Source organism: Adiantum capillus-veneris, chromosome 12 (genome assembly GCF_014529385.1).
Source record: "Adiantum capillus-veneris isolate H3 chromosome 12, ASM1452938v2, whole genome shotgun sequence".
Classification (NCBI taxonomy): domain Eukaryota; kingdom Viridiplantae; phylum Streptophyta; class Polypodiopsida; order Polypodiales; family Pteridaceae; genus Adiantum; species Adiantum capillus-veneris.
The window spans coordinates 156,254,566-156,272,311 of record NC_140942.1 but is presented as its reverse complement, the minus strand read 5'-3'; the positions used below and the strand labels follow the sequence as shown (position 1 = coordinate 156,272,311).

Genomic DNA, 17,746 nt, shown 5'->3' with positions numbered 1-17,746 from the left:
TGGATCTTTTGTTGGCACTTTCTTTGATGACTTCTCCAAGGATGAAGCAGAACATCTACACCATTTGCTATAGGTCTTTCAGTCTGAGAGCGAGTACCCGCGGGCTCCGTTGTACTTTGCTCAAAGATTAATATAAAAATAAATAACGAAAGGGGCACCAGTCTTTGGGGCCAATATCTCTTGGCACGGAACTACGCTGGGCCTTGTCGACTCTCTTGTTCTGTGAGTTATTTTGAAGTGAATCTTTGCTGTGTCGCGACAGAATCTTGACTTGGGGTGTCCAAGTTTGTTACACCTCTACCCACCCCCCTCGCCCTAACCCACTCTCTCTCTCTCTCTCTCTCTCTCTCTCTCTCTCTCTCTCTCTCTCTCTCTCTCTCTCTCTCTCTCTCTCTCTCTCTCTCTCTCTCTCTCTCTCTCTCTCTCGCGCGCGCGCGCGCGCTGCCCCTACACCCGCCTCCTGCTTGCACGTTGTCCCTGCACCCTCGCCCCCTGCCCTCGTCCTCTGCTCTCCCTCTGCCCGTGCACCCGCCCCCCCCCCCCGCTCGCGCGCTGCCCCTGTACCCGCGCCCCCTGTCCCCGTCCTCTTCTCTCCTGTTGCCTCTGCACCCAGCCTAACCTAGCGCGTAGAGAGAGAAAGAGGGGAGGGGAAAAGCAGCGTAGAGAGAGAAAGAGGGGAAAAAAGGGCGTAGAGAGAGAAAGAGGGAGGGAAAAATGGTGTAGAGAGAGAAAGAGGGGAGAAATTGCGTAGAGAGAGAAAAAGAGGAAAATGTGGCGTAGAGAGAAAAAGAGGGGTTAAAAGAAAAAAAAAACTACGCGTGTAGAGAGAGAAAGCCTAGCCGCGTAGAGAGGGGGGAAAAAAAAAAGAAGCCTAGCCGCGTGCCTCTCCTTTTCACTCCTATACCCCTCTTCCCCTCTGTGGCGGCCTTCCGACCATGAGGAAGCAGAATGGCAAAGATGACCCGGTGGAGGATGCCATCCAAAAATGCAAAGAAGAGCTGAGCGAGTCTGTCACGTGATACATCCCAACCCTATGTGTCCGTGGACAAGCTACACCACAACAGGGTTCAGTCAGTTCAGTCAAGTTTAGATTAGCAATGATCTGGTACTTTTGAGAGTCTATTCGTAGACCGTGCATGCCCAGTCACTTAGCATAGATGCATGTCCTCCGGTTGCACACAGCATGATCATCGGAATTGCCATCAGAATCCATTAGCATCAGTTAGGGGAATTTTCCAGTGCATTTAGCCTATTTTCCTATTTATTGGGATTTTCACTTATTATTTTTAAGTGACTTTCCAACAAAAGTAGGTAGGGCAATTTTGCTAAGTTAATATATAAGCAAACCAAAGTTCACACTTTCTTGCAGAAGAGGCAGCAGGAGCTTCCCGCTCAACAGGCAACTTCTCAGAAGTACCCCCTCTCAGCACCCTAGCGTTTCCAACCTAGGCCATCTTTGGCGTTTTCCCGCGACCAACCATCTTCAGTCCTCATCGTTTTCAGCATGCACTAACGCTAGGCAACATCAGCGATTCCATCCTTAGCAGATCCCTCGCGACCGCAGTCAAAAGCCACCATATCAGCCAACGTTTTTCCCACAAAAACTCCAGCCTAACAGATGCAGGTCTCAGCGTTTTTATACAACAGAATCTCAGCTTCACCAGCGTTTTTCAGCCCCTTTAAAAACACAGATTTCAGCCATGATAAAGTAGCAGGTTTCCCCTTAAGACGGTTGCAGATGGTTCCCCATTTTCAGCCATAAAAACACAGCCCAAAACAGTCATTTTCAGCCACCTATCAGTCCCCGAATTCAGCGATTAGAAGCCTACAGATTTCAGCCATCGAGTCGTCGTCGTCATCACCGTCGTCGTCATCAGCATAGTCCAACTTGCATCTGTCCATCGCATACGCATTGTACACCTTTGTGCAATCAAAGAATAGACCACTCTCGCCGATGAGAGTGGGGCCTTCGGAGGAGGGTTTTACAAACCTCTCGGTGTCGTATCTCTTCTCTCTCCTCTCAGTGTCATTCATTTGCACGCACAATATCCACTCACTTTGTTCGTGACCACAACACTCTATAAGACGGAAAGCTCTCTCTTTCCCTAAGAACTAAAAGGAACCTTGAGCAGTAAAGATCACTAATCTTGAGAAAATACAACATTCATTCCGCTGCACATTACATTGGTATCAGAGCTTTGGAAGTGTTCTGCATTAGTCAAGGAAAGAACCACAAGAACCACAAGAAATTTTTTTGCTTGTTGCGATCGCACGAACCCAAGTTTACTTGGGCGTGGCGATTCCTAATCGTGTTTTGTTGAAGAGTGACGGGAATCTTAAGAAAGAAGGGCTTGTCCAACCTCCCCTTGTGTCTCTTTTCACTCATTGAGAGCAGACCGTGCACTTAGCGGCCGGCCAATCGACGTGAGGTGGGAAAAAGCAACCTTGGTGTGAGCGCAAGGCCGCCAAGGGGTGCACCTGTAGAAAGAAGTAGAACTCGGGTGAAGAGAAGATTCTTCTCCAACGCGATTTGCAAGCGAAAGGAAACCTCAAGAACCCCAAGAACCCAAGACTCTCAAGACTCAAGAACCTCAAGAACGTCAAGAACCCTAGATTTGCACAGATCAAGGACCTCAAGAACCTCAAGACCCTCAAGAACCCAAGTTCCTCGCGAGCTTAAGACCCCAAGATCCTAGTGCATGGTCGTCACCCGAAGCGGCATGGATACTTCGCATTCAGGTGATGAGCATGAGAGAGGCGACGAAGGATTCTCCCCACCAGGAGATTTTTCCAACCCTCCCCCTTCGCCATCTACGCCACGAGTTGTCCTCACTCCTATGGAGATGATGGTCAAGTCGATGTTGGACATGATGGCACAACAACAAGAAACGAATCGAGTTGCATTGGCACAACTCGCAAGCAAAGCAGAAGAACAAGCAGCAAAAGACCGTGCACAAGAAGCCAAGGATCGCGGGCGCGATGAAAGAAACGACAAACTTGCTACAAGACAAGAAGAAAATCGACTTGCTTAGGAACGTGAGCGCCTTGCTTAGGAACGTGAGCGCATTGCTCTTGCCGCAAAACAAGAAGAACAGCGACTTGCTCTCGAACGCGAGCGTGCTGAACGAAAAGAACGCAAAATAGAAAGGGACGCCGAGCGTGAAGCTCAAAGCGAGCTTCGCAATCAAGAATTTATTGCCAAAGTCCTAGCTTCAAAGACCGAACCACCCAAGGATCGTGGGAGTTCGTCAAGTGGCGCAAGCCACGCTGCGGATTCCAACCATCCAGTTACAGAAAAGTTGATTTTCAGTAAGTATGATGGTAAGATGGATGCTACTGTTATTCATTCTTGGTTGCATCGATTTAATGCTTATTTTGCGACAACTAAGAAGACAAGCAATAACAAAGTTTTGACGGTAGCTATGTGCCTTGCCGGTGATGCCATTAATTGGTACCACGCATGGCAAGAGGCATAGCTAGCCGCGCACCTAGAGGCAGCCGACGATTTCACGCACCTCTCTTTTAGTTCGGCTGATTTCCAAGACACGCTCAAGGCGCGGTTTATGCCACCTCAGTACCTTGCACGATTGAAGCACGATTGGCGCGCTCTCAAGCAAAATGGTATGCCGGTTATGTCTTTTTCTAATCGTGTTTTGCAGCTAGGTACCCAATTAAGCATGTTGGATGATGAGCGCAAGGAGGCATTTCTTTACGGATTGGACGAGTATATCAAGTATGATGTCGAGGTATTCGATTCAATCGATCTCAACAAGGCGGTAGCGATTGCTCTCGCATAGGAGATGAAGCACAACAAGGGAAAGCCTAAGGAGAACAAGACTTCCACAAGTACCTCGCAGACTTCTCAGAACCCTCAGAACGGTAAGAATGATAACTCTTCTAACCAATCTACTAACAGTATCTCATCAAAGAATTCTTCCAATGAATCTAAGGGTAAGGCTAACACAACTGCTAAACCTAAGCTTACTCTAGATGAAAAGGTAGCACAAGGAATTGTAGGAGGATACATCACTTCGGAAGAACAAAGCACTTATTCTAAAGAAGGTCGTTGTTTTCATTGTCACATTAAGGGTCACATAAAACGAACATGTTCTAAGCTTGAATCGAATGAATCTAAAGAATCCACAGAACCCACTTTCTCTGTCAATGCAATTAATGATAATACGAGTGTGCCCCAAGTTTCTCATGACCCTCCCATTGATGATTCTCTCATTAAATGTTATGGTCGTACGTCGGGGTAGCGTTTTGTTATATTTTTTTACTCAGGTAGTATGTATGATGTGATCAGTCCCTCTCTTGTTGAGAGAGCCCGCCTCGAAGTTACTCAGAGATCTTCTATCGAGGTCTCTGGTTTTCGTCCTGGTATGGACGATCTCATCACGAAGGAGTGCCTTGATGTGTTGTTTGCAATTCAACAGACTGCCTTCACTAGAAGATTTGTTGTTTCTCCTCTCTCAGGATGTGTGATGATTTTAGGCATGAAATGGTTTAGTGAAATCAACCCTCTCGTTGATTGGGAGGCTAGCACTTTAACTCTCAATGCCAAAAGTGATTCTCCTACTGTCTTATATGGAGTGGATACTTCTCCTTCTCCATCTCTCATTGCTCATATGCAGGACAAGGTTGAAAGGATTCGAGATAAGGAGACTCTCTCAATCTCTTTTTCTCCACAGCATGACACACAGGAATTGCATGATTATGAGAAGCATGATGATTTGCAGGATAATGATTTGCATAATGATTTGGATGATAAAGACAAGCATGATGAATTGCATGAACAAGATGTGATTGTTCACAAGGATGATGTGTTAGTTGATGATTTTTCTAGCGAAGCTAACCTCGTTGTAGATTCGATCAATCACCAAGAATCGATCTTGGCTTTCGAGTCAAGGTCCACAGATCCCCCACAAGAAGATTCGATAGATCCTGAAGAAGCGATCTTGGCTCTCGAGCTTTGGTCCAAAGAGCCCTTACAGGAAGTATTGTGTGTTCGCATGATTGATACGCACGCATTGTTCGAGTGTTTCATTCGTGAAGGTTTCCTGTATTTTAGTCAGCATCGTTATGTGATCCCTTTTTCTAGGCATGACATACTGTATGTTGAGCACGTTTCTCTCATGGATGAGCACGAATGTATGCGGAATTTTTGTGAAAAGCTGAAGAGTTTGTATGTAAGGAAGTCACATTCCATGTCTCTTCCTTGGCGTGACACAGTTTCTGATTGAGCACATGATAGTATGAGCACCAAGCATGGGCATTTCCATTGTGATTTGCCACCGTTGATTGATTTCGATCAAACAGAAAAGATTCGATCGCATTGTTTGCATGTGTTTGATGAACGGGTTGTCACTCCGTCTATTTGTTCATCTACATTGCATACACAGTCTTTAGAGAAGACAAGATTTTTTTCCTTCACTTTACATGGAATGGGTATGTTCATGATTTTGTGTTGGAGATGGTTTCAGGAATTTTCAGCCATGGAGATTCTTGAAGACGAAAGAAGTAGGACTCTAGACGAAGTTGAAGCATCGAAGGAGCCACAGAAGACTTTGTGTCGCTTTCGGTGCGGCCCAAAGAAGCAAGTGTTGCAGACCTTTATGAAGTTCAAGTACCACTTGACCCACACATCAGAGTGGGCCAGCGAAGAGTCTCTTCTAGGATTCCGGATGCTGTTGGCGATCTCCCTCGACGCCGTACAGTTCGTTACCAGTACCTCACTTTGAAAAGGAGGGGATGTCACGTGACACATCCAAACCCTATGTGTCCGTGGATAAGCTACACCACAACAAGGTTCAGTCAGTTCAGTCAAGTTTCGATTAGCAGTGATCTGGCACTTTTGAGAGTCTATTCGTAGACCATGCATGCCCAGTCACTTAGCATAGATGCATGTCCTCCGGTTGCACACAACATGATCATTGGAATTCCCATCAGAATCCATTAGCATCAGTTAGGGGAATTTTCCAGTGCATTTAGCCTATTTTCCTATTTATTGGGATTTTCACTTATTATTTTTAAGTGACTTTCCAACAAAAGTAGGTAGGGCAATATTGCTAAGTTAATATATAAGCAAGCCAAAGTTCACACTTTCTGGCAGAAGAGGCAGCAGGAGCTTCCCGCTCAACATGCAACTTCTCAGCAGTACCCCCTCTCAGCACCCGAAGGAAAGGGCACTCATTCTCCGCTTCCCCTCCATGGAAGCGAAGAAAGAGTTCCTGAAGAAGAGACCGACCCTAAAGAAGACTCGCATCTTTCTTGGAGATGACCTCACCGTCTGGCAGATTGCTCATATGCAAGAAGTAATGCCGGAAATTAGAGCAGCAAGGGAAAAGGGGAAGATTGTATTTTTCAGAGATAGAAAGGTGATATTGGAGCGACGTCCAGCATGACGGTGCGAGACCTATGGGACCGCACTAAAGATGGAAACTTGGAATTGTAACGGGTCACTTCGTGTTGATGTAGGGGCCTTTGAGGATAGCTTCACAGGGAGAGACATCATCTTCTACTCTGAGATGCATCAAGCCCCTGGGCAATCCATGCCACAGGTGAGCGGGTATAGATGGGAGACAGCCTACAGACAAGAGACCAGATCGGAGCACCGAGGACGAGGCTCAGGGGGAGTGGCAGTACTATTCAGGGAGGAGTTGCAGCCATCGATATATATAACGCGCAAGGATGAGCATGCTAGGTACATGTGGGTGAGGCTCAGGGCAGAGACGGGCAGATACCTCTACATTGCTATCTGTTACTTTCCTCCTAGGTATGTCAGTATATGCATCACCTAGGGGACAATTCCCCTTTGCTATTTTGGATAATGACATATGGGATTTTTCTAAGGATGGTGACATTATCATACTAGGGGATTTCAATGCTAGGACTGCCCACCACTAGACAATATTTTATGATACTTTTTTTTTCCGAGAAAAAGATCCTTCTATTAGTTAATGAAAACTGCCCATAGGGCTACATCCACCTCTGCGAGAGAGGGCTACAACAAGCATGATGGGGAGACTCTCCCAATGAAAAAACAGCATATATACAATGAGGCTAAATCAAGAGATGGGAGGAGGGAAGAGCCACACAGGTGGACAGTAGTGCCATCTGAGCACCCCCTGGACTATGGTGTAGAAAGGCCCAGGGCGCCAGAGTCGAAGAAAAGCCTCGCGGCGCTCCCGCATGCGGTCGGAGCTGCCCTGTAGTCCCTCAAGCTGTCCTCTGAGAGTATGGATCAGCTCTAGCCAAAAGTCACGAACAGTCTCTGCTGGTGGCACAGGACGAGCCTCAAAGATGCGGAAACAGCGGGCCCGCCAGATGAACCAGAGAGAGAGCTAGGCCGCTGATGAGCTCCCAACACTCCTCTCTCTCACTGCACCACTCCTGTGGAGTAATCTCTGTAGCAGGTTGGAGTGTAGGTCGCCCCCCTTGTATCACTATCATCCTGCTGGTGGAAGATAGCTCAAACTGAAGTGCTGGGCCCGTGAGGGTGGACCAAGCCGCTGCCCCCCAAGTGTACTGTCGAGCCGTGGAGAGGGCAAGCATCAGCCGAAGAACACGTAGCCACACTTGCTGGGCCGAGGGACAGTCCCAAAGACAGTGACGCTGACTCTCCACCAACTGGTCATAGGCTGCACATGCGGCCGAGAGACCACTATGCACCAGCCAGCTCCCTACTGCTGTGGCTCTGTGTGCAACCAGCCACTGGAACAAGGTGACTCGCCTCGGCTGTCTGGAGTCCCACAGCCTCTGCCAAAAAGCTGCCAAGAACTCGATTGTGAGGCCCTCCTCCTGCCAATGATGTGCTGCAGCGGGGCAGGCCTCTCTCTGTGCTGCAAGTATATGACGCCTCTCACCAGGATCCCACTGTACTCGTGCCAGTGGACAACACTCCCAAGCCCATAGCCTCCAGTGTCCAGTCTCAAGAGCTGTTGGGTCAGGGTCTATGATGCAAGTCCTCCCACAGATGCCCACAACTCGGATCCTCTGGAAACAACACTCTGCTACTTGCGGGGCCTCTACTGCAACTCGCTGTAATCGTCCCCCACCCTGAAGCTCGAAGAACAGGGCTGGGACAGTCTCTGAGCAAGCCCTGACTGAAATGAGAACCTCCAGTCGTGTGAAGGCTCCCATCCACCGGGGTGCTACTGGCTCGAGAGGCGTGAGCCACTCTGCTGGAACTGACTCTGAGATGTCCTGACACATGCTCTGCACCCCTCTCATGCCCTGCAGCTGGACAGCCTACACCTCCTCTGACAAACGTGTGAACTCTAGCCAGTCACCTAGAGAACGCGCTGGACCTGCCGCCATGGGACCCCAAGAAACATGAGGCCGACTCCCAACCAAGTGGCCTCTCTGAGTGCTAACCATGGGGTTCCAGACGAGGGGCTGCTGTAGGCGCTCCTCCGTGTACGTCGGCTGTCTCTGCTCTAGGCCACGCCGTAAGAGCTCCCAAGATCGAAGCAAACTCACAGCGAATCTGTCCTCCAGTCTCCTGCTCAAACCAACTCGGCGCAGCTCTGAAAAGATCCATCTGGTCGAAGGTTGCCAAGGACCTCTTGACTGAGGCACCCTGGCACGAAGCCTCTGCAACAAGAATTCCTTCCAGGGCTCCTCGCTTGGAAGAAGTCCTCTGACGACAAACTTCCCAAGAAGGGCTCTGCTTTGCTGTGCAGGATCAATGATCCCAAGTCCTCCCTGAAAACATGTAAGTGTGATGACCGACCAAGCCACCTTGGCTCGGGCAATCTGAGTATCGCGACCTGACCAAAGGAAGTTCCTGATCAGCCTCTCTACCTGGCTGATACAAGAACTCGAGAAGATCCAGCAAGAAGTGATGTACCACATAGTTGCCAACAACACCTGGTTGGCAACTACTACTCTACCAGCCAGCGAAAGTCGTGCTGAGCTCCAATGTAACAGCTTTCTCCTGATGGACAGGAGAAGAGCAATCTGCTGCTCGAGGGACAAGTCCAGACCAACCTGACAACCCAAGTACCGAACTGCAGTCCCTGGAGGAATCCACCTGAAACCCTCTCCTGGCATCCAATATGGCACAGGAGCACTGCCAACCGAGAAAGCCACTGTCTTTCTCCAGTTGAACAATGCGATATTTTATGATACTTCCGAGGAAATTCTTAGGGAGCTGGATGTTACAGAGATGGGTCTATCCAAATTATCAAGATGAGTAATACACGGAATATGGCAGATACTTGATAGATATGGGAACCGCACATAGATTGGCCATGTTGAATGGCCTACAAAGATTTTCGACAGTTGGAGGTTTTACTTGCTTTCCACACCGACATGGTGCCAGCACAGTGGATTATGTTATGGCCCAGCCAGGTCTCATTCCATTCTTTCAAGATTTCATGGTGGGCACTAGGCCAGTTGGAGTGGCAGTTGATCGTGCTATCTTGTCCTTCACCTTGAAGTTTCAGTTCAGCACAACTCCAGGAGAGGTCCCTACACACATCCGGTATACCTTCATGAGGGAGACGGACTCTGTGTATATGGATGAGATATACAAGAAGCTATGCACCCAAGAGCTAGGATGGCCACTAGATGAACTCACTCAGATACTGACAGAGACGCTCCATGATGCAGCATCAGAAGCATACCCCCACAGCCAGCCTACACGGAGATGATCTGGAAAAATGCCCCATAACAGTTGGTATGATGAGGAGTGTAGAGAGATGAGCATCAAGTTACAGAGGGAAGTGCTCATGGGTATTATCACACATGGACAATCACGGATTATCTTTCGCCGCCTAGTGCGACGAAAGAGAAGGGCTTATTTATCCCAGCTAGAGCAAGATCTGTATCAGTTATTTATAAGTCAGGACTCAGGCGAAGCATGGAGGCTATTCCACGAACATTCACCACCACCAGAGGTCACCTCCACTGAGACATGGGGGGAATATGCCACATCTCTCTACACAGTATCATGACAACCACCTCTGCGGGACCCACTAGAGACATGCCCGGAGACATGTTCTTTCTTTAGTGCCGAGAGGGTAAGGAAAGCTATTGACAGGATGAAGACAAGGAGAGCACACGATCATGATGGTCTGGTAGCAGAGCACTTCATCCATGCCAAAGATATGCTTGCAGAGCTCGTGGCTATGATGTTTAATCGAGCCATGTATGAAGGCTTCCCCGAGACTTGGAGTATGTTTACGATTGTGCCTATTTTCATGTCAGGAGATCCCATGATTCCCGGGAATTATCGCACCATCATGGTTGGTCACACATTAGCTAGACTGTAAGCATCCATTCTCGAATAGGGGCTGAGTAGATGGGCAGAGCGAGAGGGCATAAGAGCACCAGGGCAAGCAGGTTTCAAGAGAGGTTTCTCCACTCTTGACCAGATTTTGACACTCAGAGCTATTATTGAGGAGGGTAGACACCATGGCAAGAGGATCTATTGTAGCTTTGTGGATTTCCGCAAAGCTTTCGACATAGTGCCGAGAGCCGGACTTATACGCAGATTACAGAACATGGCTGTGCCTACAGAGCTGATTTGGGGGATTCTGGCTCTATACAGGACAGTGACGGGGCGGGTACGCACGACTAAGGGAATGTCTGACGTGGTCCTCCCCACTATTGGAGTAAAGCAGGGATGCCCCCTATCCCCGACTCTTTTTGGGATGTCTGTGGATGAGTTTTCGGACTATGTAGAACGTCAGGGGGACAAGGGGGCTCAGCTAGCAGGGACATGGATTCCGCTGTGACTATATGCTGATGATATTGTGCTGATTTCTGACTCTCCAGAGGGGATGGAGCGTCATTTGGATGCTCTGCATACATTTGCTCGTGATAGTGGATTGTCTGTCAATCTTGGGAAAACCAAGGTTATGGTGTTCAACACACCCACATTTATGTATGGCTGGGAGACTGTGGAGTACATAGATGCATATACTTATCTTGGGGTAGTCTTCGATGGACCGGTGTTTTCACTAAGGAGAGCATCAGAGACTAGACTGACGAGAGCATATGCAGCTTTGGGAGGATTGGAGAGGATGTGTTCGCAGGTTCAGTTTCAGGAACCGCGAACAAAGCTTTGGCTCTTTGACACTCTAGTGACTCCAGCTATGCTCTATGGAGTTCAGGTATGGGGACCTCAGAAGACCACCATGGGAGATCTGGCAACACAGATGGATGGAGATGTATGGAGAGGCCTCTGGTCTCTATGATCGCTCGGATGATTCGGGCTATAAGGCCTCAGTACCACATGAGATTATCCGAGCCGAGCTACCCCCCCCCCCCCCCCCCCCCCCCCCCCCCCCCCCCCCCCTCTCTCGTGGTGGAGGCATTGACGAGATCAGTTTCCTTTATGCACGGTCTGTGGGATCTCCCCAGGGGCAGATACGCTCGGCTTGCCCTGGAGTCATCTCGACAACTAGCTCTACAAGGCGATACAGCATGTTGGTATGGACATGTGACAGCATGGTTTCAGTCGCATGGTCTCAACATGGATAGATCACCTCCGCTTCAATACTCCCTGGATGCACCCTCTCTGTCTCTCACACAGACAGAGATCACTAGACTCATACGTCAGGATCTGATTCAGCTAAATACCAAGAGCACATGGATACAGCCGACACAGGAGTTAGGCACGAAGATGGACTTCTACAGAGAGCATCTTCTCCAACTCACGGAGGACGGCTTTGTGACTAGGCTTCATACATGGACACACACTTATCTCATGGGATAAGATGCGTTATTGGACAGATACGCACATCCTCACATCAAGACTGGCCGATTTCGAGGGGTGCCGGTAGGAGCTAGGATATGTGACCTACGTAACTTAGAGCCAGAGACAAGAGCTGAACTACACATGTCATTGCCCGGCATACCATGAGATACACGGCCACTTCCACTGCCTATTCAGAGAAGGGTTTGGACCTTTTTCTAGAGTCATGAGATACAAGGATTAGCGGTGTTTCGGATTGTTCCTGCTAGAGCTGCGCAGACTTAGGGAGAGCTTGCTAAGGACATCAAAGGAAAGACAGTCTCAGAGACGAATCACAGATTTCTTTACACCAGCCAGAGGAGAGCCAACGGAAGTCACTACAGCAGATCTCAAAGCCTACTCATACTAGAGGTACACTGCTTGATCGAGCCACGGAGCTTGGCAGATCCAGACGTCCACGACCTCGGGGGGTCTCCCACTACCGACGAAGGTTGCAACAGAAGATACAGATCACTCTAGCTCGACATGCAAGATGCCCAACCAGAGTACTGACCATGGAGGAGGTCGATGAGATCCGACAGCGACCGATGAGAGATTTCATCTGAACCCACAACCCCCCCCCCCCCCCCCCCCCCCCCCCCCCCCCCCCCCCCCCGCCCTATTTCCTTTCTCCTTAGTGTTTTAGTGCTAGTTCTTTGTAACTTTGTAATTTCCGTACTCAGACATGGTATCAGATTCACCAATTGTAACTTTTTGGTCTCATAGGTCATCTTGGCCTTTTGCAGACGTTAATATAACATTTCATTTCATTTAATTTCCCCTACCCCACACTATCTCTCGCCCTTATCTACTCAACCCTCTCCCCTACCCACCCTTAGCTTCCCTCGCCCATACCCATACCCACCCTCCCCCTCACCCCTACCCACCCTATCTCTCTTGCCCCTACCCACTCACCCATGTCTACCCTCCCCTTTGCCCCTACCCACCCTCCCCCTGGCCCCTATCTACAATTCCTCTTGCCCCTACCCACCCTTTCTCTCGGCCCTACCTACCTAGCTCCTCTCCCCCTCGTCTCTATCCAGACCCTTACATCCTATCCAGTGTGCCACCCTACCTCCTCTTAAACTAACCTGCACTACTACCCTATGGAACCGTGCAGACTATCTGTACAAAGGATCAACACTTTCAGACCTCACCATCACTAAAGAAAAACCTTCAGCTCTACTGCGCAAGACTCTAGCACCCCTTGCTGCTTCTGTACCAGATTTTGGGTGCACGATTAGATCAAGTTCAGTTGTCTGTGTGAGTAAGAGCAGGATTCATGCGATTGTAACTAGATGCTACATGTATACTACTATGGGGTTTTGACAGTATCTTGAGAGTGCTTCTATGCACGCTTTTGTGGTCTGATAAGTAATAACAGATTACTGTAGATTAGTTTGTCAGTGTGTCAGTGTATCCCATGTGGCTGGAAGAAATAGGAAGTCGCGTAGGGTGGCCTTGGTGAAAGCAGGCTAATTTTAAAGATGAAGTTAAGTTTGAGAACAGTAGCCATGGGGTTACAGACATAATCTCCAGCTCCCCTAGTGACAAAAGTTACAAAGCATCTGCACTGGAGGATTCGGATTCGGAATCCGGAACAGATAGTTCCACTGCCAATGAAGAAGCTGTCAAAAGCCAAACGAAGGGCAATCCTCAGTTATTGTCCCATGAGATTAGCAGGCCTACAAAGACCAAAAGTCCCGCAAAGTTCTTGCTAAATTTTCATTTGCAGCTCCCTAATCCTGTCTTGCGATATCCTGTCACAGGATCAACTGTAGAAATTGGGTTTAGAAGTACTGGCTGATGTTGCATTACCCAATGATGTATTGATAGGTATATGCTATAGGCTTCTGAATGTATTTCCAAAGGTATGAGGCCACACACTTACTGCAACACGAATTGGTCATACTATGGGGATGACAAGCTTCTCACTGTTGAAACCGGTTACACGTACATACTCTCAGCTCTCCAAGGAAGCTACGATCTAGGCATGCCAGGGCTTGTTTCAACCCAGTCACCCCCAATACGAGAGGAACAAAGCGCTTGTAGCAGTTTTCAAATACTACTTTGTAGTTAGAGGTACCAAAATGCAAAAAGGAAGAGGTGATTTCCCCACTCCTTTTCCACACTATGATGGTCTCTACTGTTTGATACATACTTTGCTGTGTGGGTTTCATCAGATATCGTACACTTCACTACAGTCGAGGGCAAAGAGATTTAGATCACAATTGCAGGTCCACTCAAGTGAGCTTTCAATGCTTTGCTAACCCAATTTGGGCCTGGGTCATCAATATCCAGGTCAGCCTTGCAATGGTAGATGAAGGATCCCAAAGTCTCTGGACAGTATTGTAGATCAGCAATAGAAGAAAAAGAAAAGGGCCAAAGTAATCTAGGACATGGCAGAGTTTCTTCTACCCTTGCCATACTCAGTGAGCCAGAGGCGAGTGACACATTCCATGATGCTACATCCACCCCTGGTTCTGCTGTGCCGGTGGTCAATTCTGCCATTTCCAGCTTGCTCCTCCGAGGTATCGTATCTGCAAGAGACTCAGCTCTTTCCATTACCACTACGGCCTCTCCCTCACACACACCTCTACCTACTACCCTCATCTTCACTCCCGCCACATCTACTACTTCCCACACACCACCTGCAGCTGCCTCATCACCTCTTTCTGTCTCATGTTCACCCACTGTTCAGAGCTCACCTGCAGTGCACTTTTAGAGCCTTGCACCACCCAACGCTATTGCTAGATCTTCGGCGACGATTGCGGAAGACTCAGCTTCGTTGTTCAGGCTATCTAAAGAGATCTTGCAGGACTTGCAGTAGAGAGTTTAGCTGCCACTCAGCAACACCACTCAGCCACCTATATGGCCATGTAGGGATGCTTGCGTGTCGCTAAGAGTGCAATAGCGGACCGTGGCTACAATCTTTGCTTTGCGCTAGGCCTTGGGAATGAAATTCCAAATCATCAACGACCTGAAAGCTCAAGTTCAAGGATTTCGAGATATGCTATTGGGGGCTCAATAGCAGAACACCAAAGATTACCATACACAGGCTGTCATGGGATATGTGGCATGGTCTAGGGAGACAGGTACAGACTGAAATGGGCTATGGGCAAAGCCGGGTCCTACTACACAGTTTATGGGATGTGCTCAGTGCATTGTCCCCAAGGGTTTTAGCAGCCGGCCCACTTGACACAGATGCAGCCGACATAGAGAATTCCTTGTGAGGGATATGCTGGTGCACATCGCCATGGCTGTGTCAATCGGTAACCTCAATATGGTTATGGACAGGTGCTTCCATTTTCTGCTCAACAGATGGCCGCTACTCTCAGAGGGCCAGTTTGTAGAGAGCAGGGTGCAATCGCCTATAGTCCAGTAGGCTCCTACAATCGATTTGATGGCTCCACCTCCGGAGGCAAACACTTAGGGTGCTATAGTGGCGACAATAGTGGTGACACTCTCTCTTGGTTGACACAATCGAGAGGCTGTAGCTCAACATCATTGTGTTGTAGATGTGCAATTCTTTTTGAGCAATGTCTTTGTACACATTATAGTTTCCTTTCGTATTTTTTAGTGTCTTCTCACCAAGACAGTGAGTGGTTTTGTGCGGGCAACCTGTAGCAGTGTCTTCTCACCAAGACAGTGAGTGGTTTTGTGCGGGCAACCTGTAGCAATGTTGCAGTGTCACTTGCATAGGGTGGACTCTCGCCTAGGCAAGTGACACGTGGTAGACATACAAATGGTGGTTTAGTGGACACCGTAGCTAGTTCACCACCATCACAATTCAGAGATAGATGTAGCTGGACTGTCAGGAATATTTTGTTAGCCCTTGGTTTGCTCTTTATGGTTGTATATACCCTTAATTAGTTCTAGTCATTAGGTAAATATTGTCTTTGAGTCTAGACTCTTGTGTCTTGAGTTCAGTCTAGCAACGCACATTTGCACTCTTCCTGCATAGACACCCCCATTGTGCTTGTGAGTCTTGGGCTTGGAACTGAGTGTGCTGCCAGCCAGAGTCTGTACTGGTTCCATGAGTTACTCGAGTTCCATTGAGTTCTAAGTGTTGTTGTTGTGTCTATTGAGTTTTCTTGTTCCATTGCTCTATAGTGTTTTCATTCTGTTGGAGAAAGGTTTCATGCATATTGCGCTGAGGAGCACCCATAGTAGAGAGCACGACACACTTTTCCTGTTGCAATGGTGACCTTGAGTGAGACTTCAGTCGAGACCCCACTAGGCGTGCTGAACATGAGAACATTTGTAGTAGCAAGAAAAGTGTGATGTGCTGTGTGCGCTCTGTAGCATGGATGCCTCATTGTGCAATCTACACAAAATCTCACTGATCGATCGTACCACTAGACTAAACTTACGGTGAGAAATTGAACTACAGGAATAGAGTAAGCAACAGTAAACCACAAAAGTGAACCAAAAAAACAATAGACACCGGAGACAAGGACACTCCTCAATGCTAAGCCGATCCCATAGACTCACCATGTATTGACTACAGAAGTTTGACTTGAAGCATCCTCAGCTCTAATCAAGAATCAACAAAAATAAAAGGGGATGTAGAGGTGCAACAATGTATGAAGTTGTGTAGTGTGACTAAGTACAACTGGACTCAAGATTGTAGACAACTACACTCTAGACCAAAGACACTGAGAAACTAATGATAAGTACGATTGATAACATCCTTGACATATACACGGTAGAAAAATATCTCCATAGGCATTGTGTAGACTGAGCAAATATCTCCATGGTAGAGTGAGTGGATGGAGGTAAATGGTATGCCAGGTAGGCTCGAAGATTAGCTAGCAGTCATCCATGTCCCACCAAAGAGCTCTTTCAGTAGCTTAGCCAAAGTGCTGGTCAGGTCCTATAGCTAGTGAGGTGTGCCAGTGGTCTAGGCCCACTGATCCTCTTGCCCACTAGTCTCCTAGACTACTAGTTTGAGAGCGAAATGAGGACTAGTGACTAGTCCATTTTCTAGGTCAATTATCCATCAATGAACACTAGCATGTCATCCAGGACGACAAGTTTGTACCCTGATTACAATGTGCTTCAGAAAACTATTTTAATTACCATTATAGCTGGACTAGGCGAACATAACTCATCAGGTTTTTCCTTGTGGAGCACTTTGGTATAGTATGGAGACCTCTAATACGTAAAAAAACCAGTAATTTGTGTGACTTCAACAATGATATGCTGTTCAACAATGACCAATGGCATTGTGCTGGGAATAGGTAAGAAGCCAATAGAATACAAGTGCTAAGAATTGTTGCATATAATTTTGTATGGGCTGAATTCTTTTAGTCGAAGGGGTTGGAACTATACTACTAATATTATATGGGGCTAATTTTTGGTAGTCTGTATGATGTACAACAAAAAGGTTGCGTTAATTACAAAAAATAGAAATCAATGTTTCTTTTAGCCTATGAATGTGGAGGAGATTACTACTCATTTACCAGCTTCATGTCTTGTCTTGCGATGTTTTAACCCAAGTTGTTGGTTTAAACCATGATCCAATGAACTAAAGCATCTTTCTTGGTGTTGTTCAGGCGCCAAGTATTACCAGCTGTAGTTACTCTTATTGAGACCGTTCAGGTAAATCTTGTTCTTGATTTTGAATATTCTGGGTCAGGTTGTAGCTGAGAATGACATGTTTACAAGAAGGTAACCTTTGCTTTTCGAGCTTTGAAGGTTGAGGGAACTTTCACAGATGGAACAAAACTTGTAACGATTCATCATCCAATCGCAAAAGAAAATGGAGATCTTTCCTTGGCGTTGCATGGCTCATTTTTGCCAGGTTAAGGGTTACGTTAAATTACTACATTTTTTGCAAGTGCCCCTGACTCTCCTATCCAATTTTGCATGTGTATCTCACAATATCTTGTTGTAAATTTGAATATGAGGAGCTTGCTTTCTTGATTAACTGCATAAGCTCATGGGCTCTATATTTAGAATTTTGTTGAAAACTTCACATATGTTTATGATCATCTTTGT

The 17,746-nt window shown here is 47.5% G+C and overlaps 1 protein-coding gene across 1 annotated transcript in view; it reads left to right on the top strand.

Moving 5' to 3' along the window:
- The window catches only part of URE (urease), a 225,361-nt gene that overhangs the window by 28,603 nt on the left and 179,012 nt on the right, over positions 1 to 17,746 (top strand). Inside the window, exons 3-4 of the mRNA XM_086525904.1 lie at positions 17,302 to 17,347; positions 17,444 to 17,549. Of these exons, the coding sequence (XP_086382030.1) occupies positions 17,302 to 17,347; positions 17,444 to 17,549 (152 nt within the window). The remainder of the gene's footprint in view (positions 1 to 17,301; positions 17,348 to 17,443; positions 17,550 to 17,746) is intronic.